The sequence below is a fragment of the Musa acuminata genome, chromosome BXJ2-4 (assembly GCF_036884655.1).
Source record: "Musa acuminata AAA Group cultivar baxijiao chromosome BXJ2-4, Cavendish_Baxijiao_AAA, whole genome shotgun sequence".
Taxonomy (NCBI): domain Eukaryota; kingdom Viridiplantae; phylum Streptophyta; class Magnoliopsida; order Zingiberales; family Musaceae; genus Musa; species Musa acuminata.
The window spans coordinates 1,479,699-1,499,116 of NC_088341.1; the positions used below are offsets into that span (position 1 = coordinate 1,479,699).

At 37.6% G+C, this 19,418-nt stretch overlaps 2 protein-coding genes and 1 long non-coding RNA gene across 3 annotated transcripts; all 3 read right to left on the reverse strand.

The window, feature by feature from the left end:
• Positions 1 to 503: 503 nt before the first annotated feature.
• LOC103980330 (uncharacterized) lies at positions 504 to 1,237 on the reverse strand. Its single transcript, XM_009396697.3, has 2 exons — positions 1,205 to 1,237; positions 504 to 1,106 (listed from the first exon to the last, which is right to left on the reverse strand). Exon 2 carries the CDS (start codon positions 1,087 to 1,089, stop codon positions 676 to 678), a length of 414 nt encoding a protein of 137 aa, XP_009394972.2. The 5' UTR covers positions 1,090 to 1,106; positions 1,205 to 1,237; the 3' UTR covers positions 504 to 675.
• A 5,889-nt stretch (positions 1,238 to 7,126) lies between these two features.
• LOC135584151 (probable galactinol--sucrose galactosyltransferase 1) lies at positions 7,127 to 12,524 on the reverse strand. Its single transcript, XM_065102616.1, has 13 exons — positions 12,046 to 12,524; positions 11,463 to 11,722; positions 11,276 to 11,366; positions 10,404 to 10,452; positions 10,095 to 10,186; positions 9,869 to 9,976; positions 9,617 to 9,751; positions 9,087 to 9,497; positions 8,864 to 9,005; positions 8,707 to 8,774; positions 8,493 to 8,627; positions 8,194 to 8,411; positions 7,127 to 8,089 (listed from the first exon to the last, which is right to left on the reverse strand). The coding sequence occupies exons 1-13, from the start codon at positions 12,234 to 12,236 to the stop codon at positions 7,713 to 7,715; spliced, it is 2,277 nt and encodes a 758-aa protein (XP_064958688.1). The 5' UTR covers positions 12,237 to 12,524; the 3' UTR covers positions 7,127 to 7,712.
• A 4,269-nt stretch (positions 12,525 to 16,793) lies between these two features.
• On the reverse strand, positions 16,794 to 18,867 carry LOC135608878 (uncharacterized). The gene is made up of 2 exons (XR_010485636.1): positions 18,401 to 18,867; positions 16,794 to 17,100 (listed from the first exon to the last, which is right to left on the reverse strand). It is a non-coding gene; the product is annotated as an uncharacterized LOC135608878 (long non-coding RNA).
• Positions 18,868 to 19,418: the final 551 nt, after the last annotated feature.

Genomic DNA, 19,418 nt, shown 5'->3' on the forward strand with positions numbered 1-19,418 from the left:
ATAGAAAGCCCTGCACCTCTAACGCAGGAAGCCACCCCATACTTAATTATGACAGGTATTTTACTGCTAAAGACAGCATCGGTGGGTTAATTCTTTTGTCCATCTCGAGCATTAGCGTTGCCCCCAGTAAGATTATTATATTTATTTTAGTGCATTAGGGATGACAACCATCAACATCGACTCATCAGGTCCATCGATCTCCATACCAACGTGAAAACATATATAAACATAATGCGTTCGTTTACGGTAGCCGTAGATATATATTACATCATGCTTTAAAACACGTGCAAGTTGATGCCAGATAGATAGATAATTCAGCAATTCCAGCAGATTTATCAGAATTTTGGAGCAGTTGCTAAAGACGAACAGACTTCCTAATCCATCTCAATGATGTATGATCCATTTCAATAGGTAATAAGCTCAAAAAAAGAAAAAAAAAATTGGAATACATTAAAATATACACCTTCAACACAAAAAATATTACGGTGATATAAAAAGTGCCAAATCACTGTGGTTGTGAGATTGGTGTGATTAACGGCTATAATCATCTGAGTTCTTTTTGCTTAATGCGGTTTTTAACAGCGTCGTCGTTGGTTATCGTCGTCATCGTCATCTAAGCAATGCAGTTAACGTCTTAGTTCGAACCATCATCTACCAAAAGGAGGAGGAAAGTTCTCATGCGTTGTAGCCCTTGCTGTACACGGTGGAGAGCGGGTGGCGGAGGACGGAACTCCAGATGCAATCCACGCCGCCGTCGAGCTCCCCATCGGTGGGATCCTCGAGGAGGCAGAAGGGGCGCGGGGCGGTGGGGGAGAGCCGGTCGCCGGGGACCCCGATGGCGGCAGAGCAGCCATCGACGAGGGAAGAGAAGAAGACGCTACGGAGGTCCCAGCCCTCGGGTTCCGGCACCAGCAGGCGCTCGCCCTTCTGCCACGGGAACTCGAAGAGGCCCGGTGGACGGAACACGTTCGTGTCGTCGACGGCGTCGTTATTCTTCTTCTTCTCCTTCTTCTTCTTCGAAGACAGGTCCCATGCTTCTCCTCTCGCATCCGACTCCTCTCGGCCTCTCTTCTTGGTGTCTCGATCCATCGTCCTACGAATCACGGCTGCACGATGACATGCAGCAAAGATTAATCGGGAGCCGTTTGCATCTGATGGAAGAGGAAAAAGAGGTGAAGATGTGAATTGGGTTGTTCATTCGTACCTGAGGTCGATTGCTGCGGGGGTGGTGTCTTCTTCCAGGGCCGGGGATATATATATATATATGGTCGTGTGTTTATGTATAGGAGAAGAATGGGGACAGCCAATTAGGCTTTGCTCGCACGCCACGCGAACCACCGAAACGGCCTGAACGACTCACACGCTCTCTCCTCTCCTCTTCCTCCTCCTCGTCTCTCCACGCCTCATTGCTTATCGATAAGCCTTTGGTTTTTGTTGTTATTTTTTGCTTTTCACGTACACGCACACATACATATAAACGAGCATAGCTTTACGAAGAAGACTGCATTAATCGGGCTTCAGCGGGAAAGTGTTGCCTTTCCCAATTTGCGCTATTTAATTTGATTTCAGTATCGAAAGTATTATTATTATTATTATTATTATTATTATTATTATTATTATTATTATTATTATTATTACCATAGTTTTGATATGGTAATAATTAGCGAAACAATTGATGTCGAATCAAGAAGAGACAGTCGAGTTTAAACCTACCAAATCACAGGCAGGGGTTGAGATGAAGCCATCAGACTTCCTTTGTGATAGCAGCCCCAACATGTGCGCTGGCTCAATCGTTGTGCGATACGTAGATTTTGCCCTATCTTCTCCCTTCTTTTAGTTTCAGTAATAAAAAAACATATCGCTATGGAATAATTATGATATATATATATATATAAAGAGAAAAAAATAATAATAATAATAAATAATATAATATACATGGTTTGATACTTGTTACTTATATCATGTTAGATAAACATCTTGCTAAAAAAAATTCTTTTCTTTTACTCTTTCTAAATTTACTAAAATTTAGTAGAGAAAAATCTTGGAAGTATTAAAATTATTTTTAAAATATTTTTAATAAAACCTAGAGATATATGGGTGTTAGTCCCAAAATTATTAAGAACTCGATTCTGAAACTTGTCGTACACAATAAGAACTGTCCCTCACCATGAATCTCAAGAGAGAGAGAGAGAGAGAGAATAGCAAAGAGAGGACAGAGAACTTAGAATCACTATTAGAGGGTTCTCTATTTGTAGGGTTATAAAAAATGAAAGATTTAAAAAATATATTTTTTTTTTATTTTAATTCATACTGAAGTGGATCAACATATTTTGTCGTTATGAAGAACTGATAAAGATATGTCGAATCTTTATAGGATGATCAAGATATATGTACCCTATCAATAGAATGAGTATTCATAGAATAATTAAGCCCTAACTTTTAAGGTATTTTTCCTATGATGAAAAGTCTTTCCATAATTTAATTTTCCAAGTATAGTGACTTGGGGAATCCAAAAATAACTCTGAACCACAACAATATATCCATAACTATGCTATAACAAAGATAAGGAAATAAATATGAGGAGCATTATTTAGTCCACTATCGATATCCACACTCTAAAACACCCATGTATTTTATGGAAAGCGTCCACAGGCAACGAAGCCTGCATGCAAAGAATTAGTATTACTCTCATCACCACCATAATAGAGAAAAAGATTATTTTAATTCATCAGATTAAAAAAGACTAAAGGAGATCTGAGATGGTTAACTCGCGTGTCCTTAATCAACTTAGCAATCCTACAGCTGCGTTCGGGTCCTTGTCGCCATGAACTTGGTCATCCTTGTGGATAACCAAGAAAGCAACTTGCTTAATCTCGTCCTTAATCCTTGTGGACTACCAACTAGATGTGACCCAGAGCTTTGTTTGGCTTTGCGCGACTCCCATCTTTGCTGTCTGTCGAGTGTCGAGAACCTAACACGCAGGTTTGAGGCTCTTGGTTCATACAGTAAACAACTCTTGTGCGTTGGCTTACCACAGCATTAGGTGTCTGCGAGGAGGGCCAGTAAATGGCTTGGAAGCAATGACTTGTGGGGATAGCGTAAGCGACTAACGCTGGCGAGCTTTACTGGATGTCGATCGGAATGCCGATCCATGCGCTCCTGGATGCATGATTGCTGGAGATGGTTAAGGAGCTTTTGGATTGCGAGCCACTCGAAGTAGAGTCTTCTTTCGAGGTTTTAGAGTTGACCGCACTCTTGAACTAGTTTTTTTGCCTCATTCTTCTTCACGTTCGATTTACCATGTTAGTAGTGACAGCTCCAGATGATGTGCAAGACAAAATGAACTAATAGCAATTCACTTGATCACGCTGCCGATGTAATTGGCTCGTGTTTAGATGCTAAGTAGGTGCATTTTATTAAGAGGAAGTATGCTCGCAATCTTCATTTCATTTATCGGAATATATTAATACATCTACGAAAGAGAAAAGCGACCAAGAAACTCTCTTTCTCCCATCTTTTATCATCCATCCCTTGTGAAGCACAAATATATCATGGGAAAATGCTCCCTTTTTATTTTTCTTTTTTCCACTAAAGCAACCCGTGTTTTAGTTTTTCTTTCCAAATAATACCTAAAATATCTTTCATCAAACCCAATGATGCTTCTTTTATCATTTTTTTTCTGGTTTCGAACTATCATAGTATTTTGTTTGGTTCATTTATAGTATTTTATTGAGAAACTTAAAACACTATAATAAAATTATTAAAAAATATTATAAGTCACATCATATTATGCATCGTTCATTGTCATTAAAATATTATATTTTTAGATTTATAGTTAGCTTGGTTGAAATTAGAATTCTGTTGGAATCATTTACGATGTTTTCAGGTAGAATTTATAGTATTTTTGTTACGATGATCGTGATATATTATAACATGTTAATTTTTTGTCCCTATTTGGGTAACATTATTCCTAAATTATTATAAATACCTATTTAAATCCTAGTATGATATATTAAATTATTTCTAATGTGTTTTGATTCAATTTGGTTCACTTATAATATTTTTATTGAGGTGTTGAAAATACTATAAAGTTATTAAAAAAATATGATAAGTGATATCATATTTTAAACTAAAAATGAGTTTGGTTGAAGTTATGAGTCCATTTATATCGTAGTATTTTTAAGTAAGCTTATAATATTTTTATCATAGTAACCAAAATAACAGGCCAAACAAATACTATTGGGATTGGTGAGAGATTTTCTGAATATTATTCAAAGTAAAAAAAAAAGCATCATTTAGGAACAATAAAAATGAGTCATATTTTGAGAAAAGCCAAAACTTTTTTTTTTAAGAAAATCGTCCATATATTATCATATAGGTAACAATACTTCTTCTTCAATGGGCCTCACAGTGTCCTTAGCCATAAAGTTTTAATATAATATTATTTAATATAAAAAAATTATTAAATAATTCTCATATTTACAAACGAGCATTTACTAAATTTTTAAAAATATGAGATGTTACACTCTCCCATCCACAAAAGAAAATTTTAGTCCTCTAAATTTATCAAACATCTTTTGACGAAAAGATAAGATCAAAATTTTGCACCTAGATTGAGGCCATCAATATTATTGAGTTTTCTTTCTTCTTCCTAACTTTGTCGTTCGTGGTGATTGTGTCGATGAAGACTATATATTTACTTAGTAAGGAAATAAAGATTTGTACGGATAAAAAAGATAATGAAGGAGAAAAGAAGTGTTCGAGCACACATAGGAGCGAAGGGGTGTGCAAAATAACATATATTTATGGAACAACTACTTAGAACTATTTTTCTCTAAAATTATTCTTTTATTTATTTTTCAAAATTATTATCATATGAACTTGAATCTAAGATGCATAATTTATACAATAACGTACTAACTCTAAGGATATCTCATTTATAGGACATGCAATTAGAACTATTTGATAATTAAAAAGAAATTTTTATTATATTAAATACGATGCTTACACTTGAGCTCGAATATGATGCCCATAATTTATACGATAAAGTACTAACCAGAAGAATATGTGAATATAGTGAGGCCAAGCACGTTCTAAAAACAATCGAGGGGGCTCCACCTGGTTTGCCTCACAATCTGCTCCACTGGCACCTGATGTAACACGATCCGATTCACTGGTTGTATGGGTGGTGGGGTTGGGTTAACCAATCATACTCTATATATCTGTTTCTCTTTGGACGAAAGAAAGATGTAGGACGATTAATATTTTCTTTTATTGTTTCTTAATATTTTATTTAGAAACTATTTCGTAACAATAATAATCTTTCGGATCTAGAGGTTGGAATGATGTTGTGCAACTTCACGTCGTGGGCCGAGGAGTCAACACGGCTTGGTTCGGGGTGCGTTTTGCAACGCTACATCCTGCGTCGAGCTCTTGACTCTTGTACATAGGTCAAGGTCGAGAGTAGATTTCTTGATTCGACTTCTTCAAAGTTTAAGTAAGTAAGAAGAAGTGATGCAAGGTTGGGTGTTCGAGGTCCCTCCTAGGTGCTGCCCCAAAGGTTAGCTTTTATACTCGCAATCAGAGGTCGTCGTATAGGGTCGGTTAATGGTCATCGATGTCTCAAGCGATTGGCCCATACGCCCTGTGCAAGCATCAATCGACCTGCTCGATCCTGCGTCACGCGACACTGCTTTAGGCTTCATGAGCTGCTTTGTACCGTGTGACATTGCCTCATACAACCTCAGGCGACATGGGCACAGTCGATAGATAACGCAAATGCAAGCAACTATCTCGTATGGGTTCGAGGTGTCGCATCAACGCAATGTGCCATGTTAGCTTTGAGACGCTACGTCGACTCTTACGTAACGATTGACTGTGATTGCGGAGGAGATGCCCAAATATGTCTTATCAAATTGATTTGCTAGATCCGTGTGACAGGGGCCAAATTTAGGTTTGATTGGACTTTTCACCTATGAATTGAAACAAAAGGCGACTAGGCAATTTAGTTATTATTATTATTATTATTATTATTATTATTATTATTATTATTATTATTATTATTATTATTATTATTATTATTATTATTATTATTATTATTATTATTATTATTATTATTATTATTAAGATCACGAAAAAAAGAGGTATTATTATCATGGGTGTTCGCGGTAGATATTGAAGTCGAGATTAAAAAAGTTGAGAGGTTGAGAGTTTTATTTTTATTATTTTTATTATTTTTTTGATATGAAAAGGAAAATATTAGTTAAATCTCTCGATATTTAGTCAATTATAAGACTATAAATGTTTCAGTCACTCAAATAAGTTTTCCCGTGATCCCACGATCTCCCACCAGCAGTGTATAGTCGAGAAAAGATCACAATGATAATTCTAATTGGTATCGACCGGCAAAAGAATTTGTGTAATTCATTCTAATCATGCATCCCAGAAGTTGGTTGACAGACAATAGCAATGATAACTTTCATTGTCTTGACATGAAATATTCAAGACAAAGAGATGATAGACAATGTTTCTTATGGACATTGGACATCGTCTACCCGAGGATTCTCTTTCGACAACAATCTGCACCATTAATATCATGCTCGAAACCCATTAGGTCATGGTTTTTCCACACAAAACATTTCGGTTCCAAAGGATTCTGTTCTGATTAGTGATCTAAAAACCAGTACAATTTTATCTTTTAAACTAATTTGGTATAAATTTCTTGGGAACTTCTTTTATTTCATATTGTTAGCATCTTTGGTAGATATTTATGGAATTTTGGCCTACAAAATTTGGTAAATCTTTTGGGAGCTTAACATTATATTTGAAGGATTCAGTGTCAGCATAATTTAATATTCATCACATCTCTTCCATCTTTCGCCCACTCATTTTAGTTTGGACAGTCAAAACTACAAAGCATTTCTTAAATATATTTTAAGCAAACCTCATACTGCCAGGGAGACTAAAAAGGTCTTAGGCAATCAATCTTCACCGAATTGGAAAATCTTGCATGCCAGTCTTGAAATGAGACGAAAACAGCAAAAACGTCGCATTGACTGAACACACTTGGATCCTTCAAGGCAAAATCCCAGAAAATGGAGCTACATTTTACCATTACCATAGTACATAAACCAAATAACAACATCAAGCTGCTCATTTTCCTTTACCTTCCGCAGAAAATATTACAGGTTATTGTTTCACTCTGAACTCCTAAGGCCATTCTCACGGTGACAAACATGTCGGGTAGATGTTTATAAGACACAAGATATTGGAGATCAGGAGACCAACATGATCTACATTGTACAGAGATTCATGTTACAACCTTAATCCTCAACCTACTGTTCGACATAAACATTAGCCACAATCCAATTTCTGATTTCTGCTGCATTGGCTTTATCATAGACTTGTATGAGTTTCCTGTTGGGCACAGCATTCCATTCTTCAGCAGCAATCCACCTTGATACCAAGCATAGCAGCCCTCATGTTTCTTCTCTTCTCCATATTAAGCACACCTAATCAAATATCTTCTAGAGCGGTTCATCCCAGGCAAAGAGGCCAATTCTTTCTAGCAGAAGAGTCAGTTCCTAAAATGAAAATAGGAAAAAGTTCACTTTTCTTCAGCTACTTATTGTGCCATCTCATATGAACTTGCAGCAATGTTTCATTGTTGTAGAATTCAGGTCTTGCAAATGAAGTAGCATTCCAATTGCTGTTTAAAACTCGATGGTTATGTCCCATATATATGAATCTCGTTGTGGAATCCCCAAATGAATGGTTAGCAGACCATGATTCTCATCATATGTGAAGTCAACTGCCTCTGCATCAACTGCTACTTTCACAGGGGAAACCGACACATAGGCTCCAAAAACACCACAGCCACGTACTTTCAAATCTATGATTGCCTTTCTCGTGGACTCATAATTGAGCTCCTTGATGGCTCCACCAGAGTTGAACATTTTGATTAGTCCAATGGGGGCAAAAGAAACTCCATTTGACAGCTGCTTCACGGGAGCAACCGTGAAGACTTCATACTCATGAGATCTCAATGTGATCGGCAAGGATGCATTATTTGGCAAATAAATTAACTCGCCTGCCAAACATATTGAGGCAACTTAACAGAAGAATCTAAGATGAATTGCTAAATTTTGTAAATATCAAAATATTATTGTGGATGCAAGATATGAGAGTGCACACCTCCTTGATGAGCATAAATGATAGAATCGCCATTCCAACCACAATCAGCAACTCTTGGAAGGTAATCTACATCCTTGGAACGGACAATGCCAGTTATGGTGCCAGGTTGTTCATCATGGATCAGGTTTTTCTTCCCAACTCTGCACCATCCAGCTCCTTGGCAGTTGAACACCCCAATAACTCCAGTATAATCATTTAAATTCCATATCTTTAAGAGACTGTGTTGCCAGGAACACGATTGAGTTAGAAGATATGTAATCCAGAAATCCTATGAATTAAAACATAGATCAGCTCTTCACCTCTTGCCATCCCTACAAGGGTCGGAAAACAGGCAGTCCCTCGTGGGTCTTCCTGGAAGTTTAGCCCTCAAGATTGATCCATCTGGAAGCACAAGCTTCTTCAACAGATCAAAGTCATGATTCCCAGGTTTGTCACTGCACAAGACAGAAGATTAACATAAGAAAACACTTTTTGATCTCTTCACAAAGAGATAATATTGCAAATTAAGCTTACCTAACATAAATTGCACAACCTCCAACAGCCCGTGCTGCTCCATGGTATTCAGCCATAGGGTGCAGACTCTGAAGAAAAGGCATCAGCCAAGTTAATAGACACGAAAACTTTACAAGTAGTGATAAGGGAAAACATAAATTTTTGTTTGTTTGTTTACATGAAACATATCCCAGTCAGGCTGCATAAATTCTCCAAGAAAAACAGTATTGTATGCAACAGATGCAATGTGGATGGTGTGGGAAGCTGGATCTCTTGGCCAGAAGTCATCAGAGGCTCTAACAATAGCAGTTCTCTTTGAGCTGTACCCAGATTAAACAAAGTGAAATGTGTGGAGACCAGCAATTTAACAAAACAACTTCTTACAGTAAATTAGATTTTACCTGTATAAATTATCTGTATTGTGACTCATGCAAGATATAATTCCATTGTCAGGGAAGTTTCTAGCAATTGAAGCATCTAGGGCCTGGTGGTACTTTCTAGCAAGCGTTACCCTTCCACCATGTCCTGCACCAAGTGTCTCAAGAATGTTCTGTACATCTACTTTGACCCCATCGATCCCAGCAGAAGCAAGATATGAGTGGAGCTCATTGTAAAAATTGTAGACCTTCTCAGGGTTAACAAGGCCAAGGCCGTTTTTGGTTATGCTGTCCAAACAATCACAATGTTCATTTGACTGAACCCCAGGAGATGAAATGGGATACTGCAACTTGGAATCATAATGTTCCATTCCAGAAACACCTGGACTTATGCCACCCCAGTATCCGGTAATTGCATGCCACACATAAACATACCTGTGCAAGAAAATTGTGATCGGATGAACAGCTGCTTGATGGATGAACAATCAAACATGAGAATCAACTCCATGTTGTACTATAAAACTAGTTGTCAATCGAGCAAAAAGATGACTTACTTCACTTGATGTTTTTCCTTCGCTTCTGTAACAATATGCGCAAGGCCATTTGCTGGATCTTCATCACGATGTCCCTCCCTACCATTTTTCTGGAACTTGTGGTTTTCCTTGATATGTGTCAGCCTGTTTGAAAAGCTGATAAAAAAGGTAGAAAAAAAGAATTACTTGGTCAAATGTCAGAAGGAAAGCAAACAGATCAAACACTGTCAGTCATGTTAAAGCCACAAAAAGAAAAAAGTCAGTGGCACTTACTTTGCGGCATTTTCTGATTCAGATGCAATTCCAGTGGGATCCATAGCCACTGACTGCCAGCCATCATCAATTATGACAAATTTCGGGTGAATTCCACCCATTCCTAAGCTGGAGATAACAAAAGATATCTTTAATAAATCAAATAACAAGAGTTCTCCGGAGAAAAAAAACAATTGCATAACACTTGAAAGAAGTTTCTTAAAGGTACAGAAGGCTGCTGTAACACCTTTCCAATCCTTGTTGAACTCCCTCAGCAGTTACATTAGTATAAAATGCATCCCATGTGCACCAGCCAAACCAATTCAAGATATCTGGCATCTGAGAAAAAAGAAAAATATATATAACATATTGTTGTCGACCAACTTAAAGAGTACACAAGCTGATGAATATATATATATATATATATATATATATATGTGTGTGTGTGTGTGTGTGTGTGTGTGTGTGTGTGTGTGTGTGTGTGTGTGTGTGTGTGTGTGTGTGTGTGTGTGTATATGTGTGTATGTATATATATGTATATGTATGTATATATTACCTTCTTCCTCTCTAGATGTGAAAATGTTTGCAAGTGCTTCTCAACAGTCCTGTATAATACAATGAATTCTTTAAATGCTAAACAAAGAGATGTTGCATGACATAATTGATTTACATCTTAAAGCACTATACCTATTCATGATTGAAAAGGACAATTGAAGGACTTGATAGATTATTTTGCACAGGTTAACAATATAGGGTGCTGGATTATATGAATATTAACGTTTTATTTATACTAGCTGAAAGTTTAATGGAAACCACAACTTTTAAAATGAATGCTAGATTAATGCACTCATTTAAACATCAATATGCAACACCAAGATGGAAGTATAAAACGTATCAAGAAAAGAATTGCACAATAACCACTAACAACAATGTCTCACATAGCTAAATCAAATCTCTCCCCAATACTGCTAATACCATGGGTTGCCATGCCACGATATACTGCCCGGTACAGGCAGTACGTACCAGTCCGATAGGGGACTGGTACGTGGACCACCCTGTACCGAGTGGTTTGTATCACTATTCTTTCCTAATTTAAATTTGTATTGCTATAATTATACTAAATTTATATTCATTTCCAACTTAAAAATCTCAATCTATTTATTTTATTTTTCAAGAATTTTTAGAACTATTTTCAGTCATTTTTCTGTGTTGTCAATACACCCTATCGTACTGACACATAATACATCGGTACGGAACGGTATGTATCATACCATCAGCCAGTACACCGATATAGATTGGTAAAACGAATCTTGGTTAATGCTAAAAGACATTGCAGGATATGCACAACAATTTTCTTATCAACAATGTTCGTATCAACATGAAATGTTTTTAACGAAAAGGTGAGGACAAATAAAATAAACTGCTCACTTGATTGCATATGTGATGACCTCAAATGGATCTGACCCAGCCGCCACAAGAACTAAATGGGTTCCTTCATAAACTTCGACAGCAGGATCACCTGAAATATCAGGTAGCCAGACGTGTGATAATCATGCAGAGTTACAGAGTAAAGTTAAACGTCTACTTTGTTATAAAAAATGGGGAGATTGCATACCACTTTCCAAGCAAATCTCCAGTTCATCGTTCACATTTCCTTGGAGCACAGCTCTGAAGGCTCCCTCGAGGATCGGCAAGAAGACTGTATAGACTGCAGGTTGGCCCACCCCACCTTCACTCCCTTCTCCAAAATGAGAACCATCAGCTCCCTCAACGATCAAAAACTGAGTCTCGAAAGGGATATCTCGTCCACAAGAGCCCATCCTCTGAGTCATCCACCACATCTTGAACCGAAAAGTACACATGAACCGGAGGTCCCTGCAATCCCAAGACAGAGATTATCCACCATGAATTCACCAAGAAGGCTACATCGGAACATCAGATTACTCTTATATGGTAAGAAAATTTTGTCGAAGAATCTTTGGAAAGGAAAGACAAATATCTTGGCCAAACTAAAGCTACGCCTATTTATGTCACTATAGCTTGCTACGATGACAGTGGTGGATCTTGAAAGAGGCCATGCAAACAAAGGAAAAGGAAGAATTTTTACAAACAAGAAGTGAAGGGAACGAAAATAGGAACGGAGTACATCCTTTGCTACAGAAAAGATTAGGAAAAAAAAGAGCAAAAAGGAAACTTACAGAAGCTTTCCGATGGGGAAGACATTGCGGCTCCCTCGGCGCTCGGATCGGACGCCGATAAATGCGGCGTTCATCACCCCGTTCCCGCTGGCGGGCGTCAAGACGACGTTCTCGTGCACATCCGACAAGATCTTCGTCCGCACCACCACCAGATCCCCGTCCTTAACACGAATCCCCGCCCCTACCGTCATCTTCGACCCCCCACCCCACCCAAATCACCAACAAATGAAGAAAAAAAAAAAAGAGAAAATTTGAAGAAAAAGAAACCGGACGCAAAAATCGCTCAAATTATTCAAGAAATCGAGCTAAATGTTGAACAAGGGGCTCCGAGAGGAACGCTCGTCACTGATGAACCAAACCAACCAGGGTGGGATGCTTCTTTTATATTGGGGAACATCCGAACACTGTACGTGTATTCGGCAGCTAAGCAACTTCCAAACAAACACATCAAAATAAATGCCATCACCTCAATAAAAAGCCATGATTTCATAGAGGAACACACAGACATATTTCTCCTACACAAAGATCACATACGAGTAAAGAATATGTTTCAAATCAGCAGCACTTACATAAAGTGCAAAGGACAGTGAAAAAAGATAGGATTAATTGATTTTAAATCTGAATTACGTACAGTAAATTGCATAGGCTCCATTCGATCAGATGTTGGAAGGCAAAAGCTTCCGACACAAAATTTTAACTTTCTTGGGCAACTTCTTCCTCCAACGTAGCCGCGACATGCGATTCGAGGGACGACGCGGTGGGGTCGGAAGGTTGTGCGTGTAGACCTAATCGTTAGTTTTCGGCGGAGTGCCGAGACGAGAATTCTTTCGCGAGCGAGGGAACAGCTGCGGATGACGTGTCATATACTCCACGCGGGGTGGTCGCTGGGTGGGGCCGAGGAAGAAGAGGTCGAGACGAGGGTGCGGTTCGGACGAGGCCCCTCCCATCGAACAAGAGTCGGAAGGAAGGGGATGGACGTCGATCCGCGTCAGAATCTACGTGGTGCCGCGTAAGGAACGACCGATTCGGTTGGAAATGGCGTGTAACCTTTGTAGACTATTCAAAAGTAACCGCAATATAAGAATCTAAAAACCTAAATAACTTACCACTAGAAGAATTAATTGGTTCGTTGATGACATATGAAATGGTGCACAATACATATGATGAACAAAACAACCTTCTAAAGAACAGGAACAATTTGGAATCCCAAACAAATGAATACCACTTAAGCGATGACTCAAGTGATGAGGACAATGATGAACTTGAACTTCGAACACTAAATCTTAATAAGTTTATTAAATAAAAATTTAAAATAAAATAATGAACTTGAAGAAGAACACAAAGTGTGATGAATCGAACTCCTCCGAAGACGAGGAGAAAATCAAGAAAGGCGAGGTGGCAAACTACGCCTTAACCGCTTTCAATGATAAGGTAATCGAAATCCCCTGATTTATTTTGAAATTACTTGATGCTTTCATAATGTTTTTTTTTTTAGTCTATAATTAATTTTCTTGAAAATTACATATTTAAAAAATAGATCATAGAATAGCAACTAGTATTAGTCATATATAAACTCAATAATAATAATAATAATCTTAGTATTTATGGAGGTATATTATGTCAACAACCTGGTGTCTGCTGTGTCTTTACTCACGAGTGAGACTGAAGTGGAGAAGGTTGCTTTTGTGGACTACAGTGGCGATAAATAGCATGGATTAAGTGTTGTTAATAATAAGAAAGAAGAAAATCCTTCTTGTCGTGCATTTTGGATCATATCTTGGTGAATCGAATGTTGTATCTTTTCAAGAACATATTCCCTCTCTCTCTCTCTCTCTCTCTCTTTTTCCCCCCGAAACATTTAGAATCATATCTTGGTGAACCAAATGCTGCATCTTTTCACATATCTCGTTCGATGTGGGTGACCTATGAATTGTCATGCACTCGAATTATTTATGAAGCATATGACCTCATGCGTGGGAATACTTCTCTTAATTGTGGGGGATGGATTATTACATTGCATGGGCGGCTTTTGCCAGCCAATAAAGTTGCAAGTTAATGGATGTCTTCATCTGCATACCTTACTTACTCATTTCCAACACACTGCTTTCCTTCCTGCTTTGGTTCATGAGCTATATATGTTCTTGTGGTTGTCATCAAAGAATTCTGTTAAATATATTAATAATACAGCATCTCTTCTTTTCTCTCCTTGGTTTCCCATCTTTAGTGGTGTTGCCTTTGCTTAGATTTCTTCTGTAAATACTTCACAATATTCGTCCGAATTAAAATCTTTAATGAATGTTTCCACCAATTACCTTTTAGATCAAATTTTAACCTAAATTGATAGTTATTCAAATCAATTTTGATACTATAACATAATAGAAGTCTGATGAATCTTGACAAGCTCATTAATATTATCATATTCAGATGATCTAAAATGAACAAAAAAAACTCTTTCTTAAATTACTCATATGAGAAAACACATAACATGTTTAATACCAATCATATCATTAAATAACATCCTCATTCAGTTGGATTGAAGCTATTTCCACTTTAAAATCTTCAGGAGTTTTATGAAAGCAAAAAAAATTCTCTATTCTAAAAATTCAATTGGTCGGATTTTTATCTTCTCATATAAGAAATTATACTTTCATGCGAGGGTACCTATTATCATGCACTTGGTAACCTTTCTCTGTGACTTATCGATCTAGTTGTTTATTAGCAAAAGCCAAACTTTTATCTTGTTGATTTTTGTTAAAACTCTCAAGTAAACTCCTTTTAAAATTATTAAGAGTTTTTTTAGCCTGCTCTAAATTTTTACTTCCAAGCTTTAAATTGAGATTTCATAGAATTATCAAGTCCTTATGTATAATTGTAGATTTGCAATACCTAAGTTTTATTTTTTATTTCGGGTCAAGGGCATGAGCACTGCTTACTTGGCATTTAAGGTAAAGTCACCATTGGCGACATGAGTGTCGAGACCTATGGCAACATCTGAGAGGAGATAGGGAATGCTAAAGAAATATCATATGAACTTTGGAAACGTCGAGGAAACACCATACAAATTTTAGGAACACTACTCTAATACATAAAACCTTATGGCTTTATCTAAGAAAATAGATAGATATTTAATTCCTTCCAGAGGATCAATTTCCTTTTGATCACTTTGAGGGGATCAATCTCCAAGTTGGCCAAAGGTGTTAAGTTGTATCGATTGCATGAGAAAAATAACCAAAGGATATATATATATATGTCTATTAGGAATAGAATTTCTAACAAAAATAAAAAAAATAATTTCTAACTCTTAACATAATTAAAAAAACTCAAAAACTCTTATCATAATTAAAATTAAAAAAAATATCAAGTCTTTAAAATTAAGAACTCCCAAAATTAAAAAATCCTGACAGTCTGTTCCACCATCATCCTATTTCTAGTATCTGATCATCATAAAAAGGCTTGCATGCACAAAGTTTATATTTTTCTTACTTTGAATGTGAATTATTGGCTTCCTCCATCTTCATTTGTTTATCACTGTTTCCACAAGATATTTTCTCGTATCTGCAGCAGAAGATTGTGACTTAGATGTTCTTAGCTACATTGTTAGCATCTATACCCACATCACAACACCACAAAGGACATGTGAGGCAGTGCATGCATTTCACTGTGACCTACTCAGAGAGTGTCGACAAGAGTCGCCATCACACTGCAAGTGTGTGACTTATTTTCGCCAACTTTAGGGGGCATATCACAATTGGACGGCAGCAGTGGAAGGCCGCCGGTAAGGAAACGTGTGCCACGGTTGTTTTGTGGCGGAAGAGATAAGTTTCGAAGAGACAATATCACAAACACTATCTCGGGCTGGTCCCCGCACATCATTCCGTGCATCTTTTTGGGGGATGTATGTAATTGGTTTTTCTGTTTTTTCTAATGCATGCATGTAATTATTGCTCTTATTATATTTGGGGTGGTGGGTTATGGGAGTCCGCAGTTTTGTACTCTGGTAATCTATAGGGTCATAGGTCAATCCAAGGTGGCATGATTCAGTGAGTAGCCAGTCATTCTGGCCGCTTGGGAATGAGCAAAATATTACCTGTTTCTTGATGAGCATGAACGAATTTATTTGTTGTGGCCGACTTGTTCTTCTTCTTCTTCAAATAAGTGGCAATGGTTAAAAATTTCGATAAGGATAAAATTATAACTCGATACATTTCCAGCATGATAGAAAACTTACCTAGGATTTACTATGTCAGTAGTCGAAGTTCTTATGAAAGCTAAATTGAACCTCAATTATGAATGCTAAATTCTTTCATATCTTGAATTATTCTTCTTTGAACTCCATGTTAATTTAAGCATTGAAGGGATCGAATCAAGATTTTCTACTTCAGATTTTTTTGTCAGTGCGAAACCTCAACAAATTGAGAGCTCCACTTCGACTCCACCTCGAAAGTGAGAGTATGGTTTCATGGGTAAAACTAAGATGGTTGTCATGAGTTACAATCCACAGACACATTCATGCAGACTCTCTACGGTTGGGGCTTATAATAGAACATGCTACCAATTGTAACTTATCTCCGTCAGGCTAATCTAAACTTTCATTACCTACTTAGATGTGTATTCTCTAATTCAATCTTGATACATGATTTTGCATCTCCAAGACACTCCAAACTGTTAAAGAGTTTCCGAAATAAAAATATGGCCAATTATTATCACTAATAATGATAAAAAATGGAAAGAGATATGGAAGTCATAAATTTCACATCACGCAAATCCAAACTCAATTAACTCTCTAAATATTGTAGCAGTTTATGAACTTGACTTGTATATTTACTTTGGACAAATTCTTTCCAAAAAAATTCTGAATAAAGACAGAAAAATTTGCATCTAGTTGTGATATTGGAACAGTAAATTCAGACCAAATTGAATAAGAGATGCAAATCCGCTTAATATTGGAAGCTATTGCAGCTGTTAACAGATCCATAAAATTGAAGCAACATTGTAATCACCTTCGTGATATCTCAGCAAGCTCAGGCTACACTAAAAGCTCCAGCTCTGTTGTCACTATCAATAAGAACAACACCCATATAAGCACTAATCCATAGACCATAGTATCTACCAGCTTATAAAGCAATCTGATTTACTCTTAACTTTTAGGTTAGCATCTAAAAAAGCATTATACGGTCATAAGGTCCACTTCTCCAGAACCTAACCAATAGGAAGAGAAGCCAAACTCAGATCAGCCCACCAAGAAGAAATACCAATCAACTGAGTGCCCTCTATCGCATCTAGAGTCATTAATGTTTAATTAGGTGACAGCATGGAAAAGCCGATTACAGATCATGGTTTTGTTCCGACAGTGAAGTATAAAATCTGTGATGTGATATACTATATGTAATACGAAAAAATTTTATGTCATGATTGAAATCAAATAACATTAGATCAGATTTACGATACGTACATTCTGATGTCATCTGAAAAAGATTTGTGTGATCTATAAAGACATTGTCCTTAGATCTAAAAAAATATTGTCAATCTATAAGGAGAACTAGACACTTCTTCTCCTCTATTCCTATCTTTCATAGAATCACTTAGATTGATGGATTAAAGAGATTGAGAGAGAACTCGTAATATCTCAATTGCTTCCTCTATGACGAGATGTCTTGTCTATTTATAGGCGGTGATAGCATAAGGTCTAGAATAAATTATTACGAGAGTTCTACTATAATACAAACTTCTTTTATGTTTATCAATATCTATCATCAGAATCTAATTAATTTATCTTATCCAATTATAAAGGACCACATAATCTAATTTATTATATATATCAACCATTTGTTATATGGCAATTAATTAATTTTTTTGCCGGTTGATACACCTACAGGAATGGTTGTTGGAGCTTCTAAGTACAAAAACCCAAATGACCAAAATGGCTGTTAGATCTTCTATTCCTGCTCTAACAACGGCGTCTTCCACCTAATAATACGACACAGCTTATGCTGTTTTGCACATCTATGCATATCTCAGAACTCCTACCCTCACAGAGAGGTTGCGGATAGCATGCCTAAAAAACCTCCGCGCCTTCAACAAGGATCTCACTCACCCACGCCCCACTCCACACTTTGGTTCGACTTCCCGTCGAATTCTTGTAGTATGGAACAAAAGGTAAACCTTCAATAATAATAATAAAAAAACCCTAGCAAAATGTCATCTCAAACTGAATTGGGAAAAATAAATTCTGCACAGAGATGCCGATGGAATGAATAAAGGATTTATTGATAGCACCAATTTACATGCAAAAAATTGGTAAGCAGAAGCCTTGGAGACATTAGAAAACAGAAATGCCTTACGACGATAATATTACCGAGGAGATAAGGAGACCACCTATTTGCCGAAGCGGTTTCCTTCGAACGAACAACGAACGAGAGGCCCCCTCGGTCACCGCTGACTAGTAGCAGGCGATCGAGGTCGCCCTCGCCCGGCCGCGATTTCCTCATCATCTTGGCTTCCCGGAGGACTCGCCGGATCTCCCACCCGAGCTGCTTCACTCGATCGATGACCCTAACATGGGATTGCTGCCGCTTGCGGACGGAACAGGTGCGGCGGCGACGGTGCGGTGTGAAATGACGACTTCGCTCACACGTGCTAACGGTTTCCTTAGTCTAGTTTAGTGGGACTCAGGCACGTGCTCTGCAAGTGAGGATGGTTCTAGATGACTGTTAAAACTTCTCTTGTTCCTCTCTAGAACACGGTTTTCAAAGCCATGCTGGTTATGGGCGTCTTTCTCTCTAGCTAAGAGCCAATCGGCCTTTGACCGTCGGAGACATCATATCTCCATCCACATCATCATGAATAGGATGATGTGATGATCACCTTAATCCTTTTTGTAATCTTACGGCGGCCATATCCCTTTCGATGGGTACCATTCACGCGCCAGACCACGGTGCATCGCAAAAGGTTTGGAAGAAACCCATGGGCTCCTCCTCATCCTCAGTAAGCTGAAGGATGAACCAAGGTCGTCAAAAGCAGAGAGCTTCTAGAAGACCACATGACTTGTACTACTCAGCTGCTTGTACGATATCAAGCTTCGACCTAACGGAAAATAAAGGCCGAATTACTTGTTTCTCAAGTTTCGGGTGTGGATAGGACTGCTACAAATATGTAGTTCGATAGGAGACATGTTTCTTTCTCATGTTTGATTAAACGATCACCGAGAAGAGGAGGAGGTCCTCCGGAAGTCCTTCAGACATGTCTTACAGTTTTTTTTATTTATAGAAGACTCCATGGAAAATGGAAAGCTTAATATAATAAAAGAAAATTCATCATTAAACAAACAAACAAAAAAACTAGGAGCGCACGCGGAAACACAACCATATCATCTG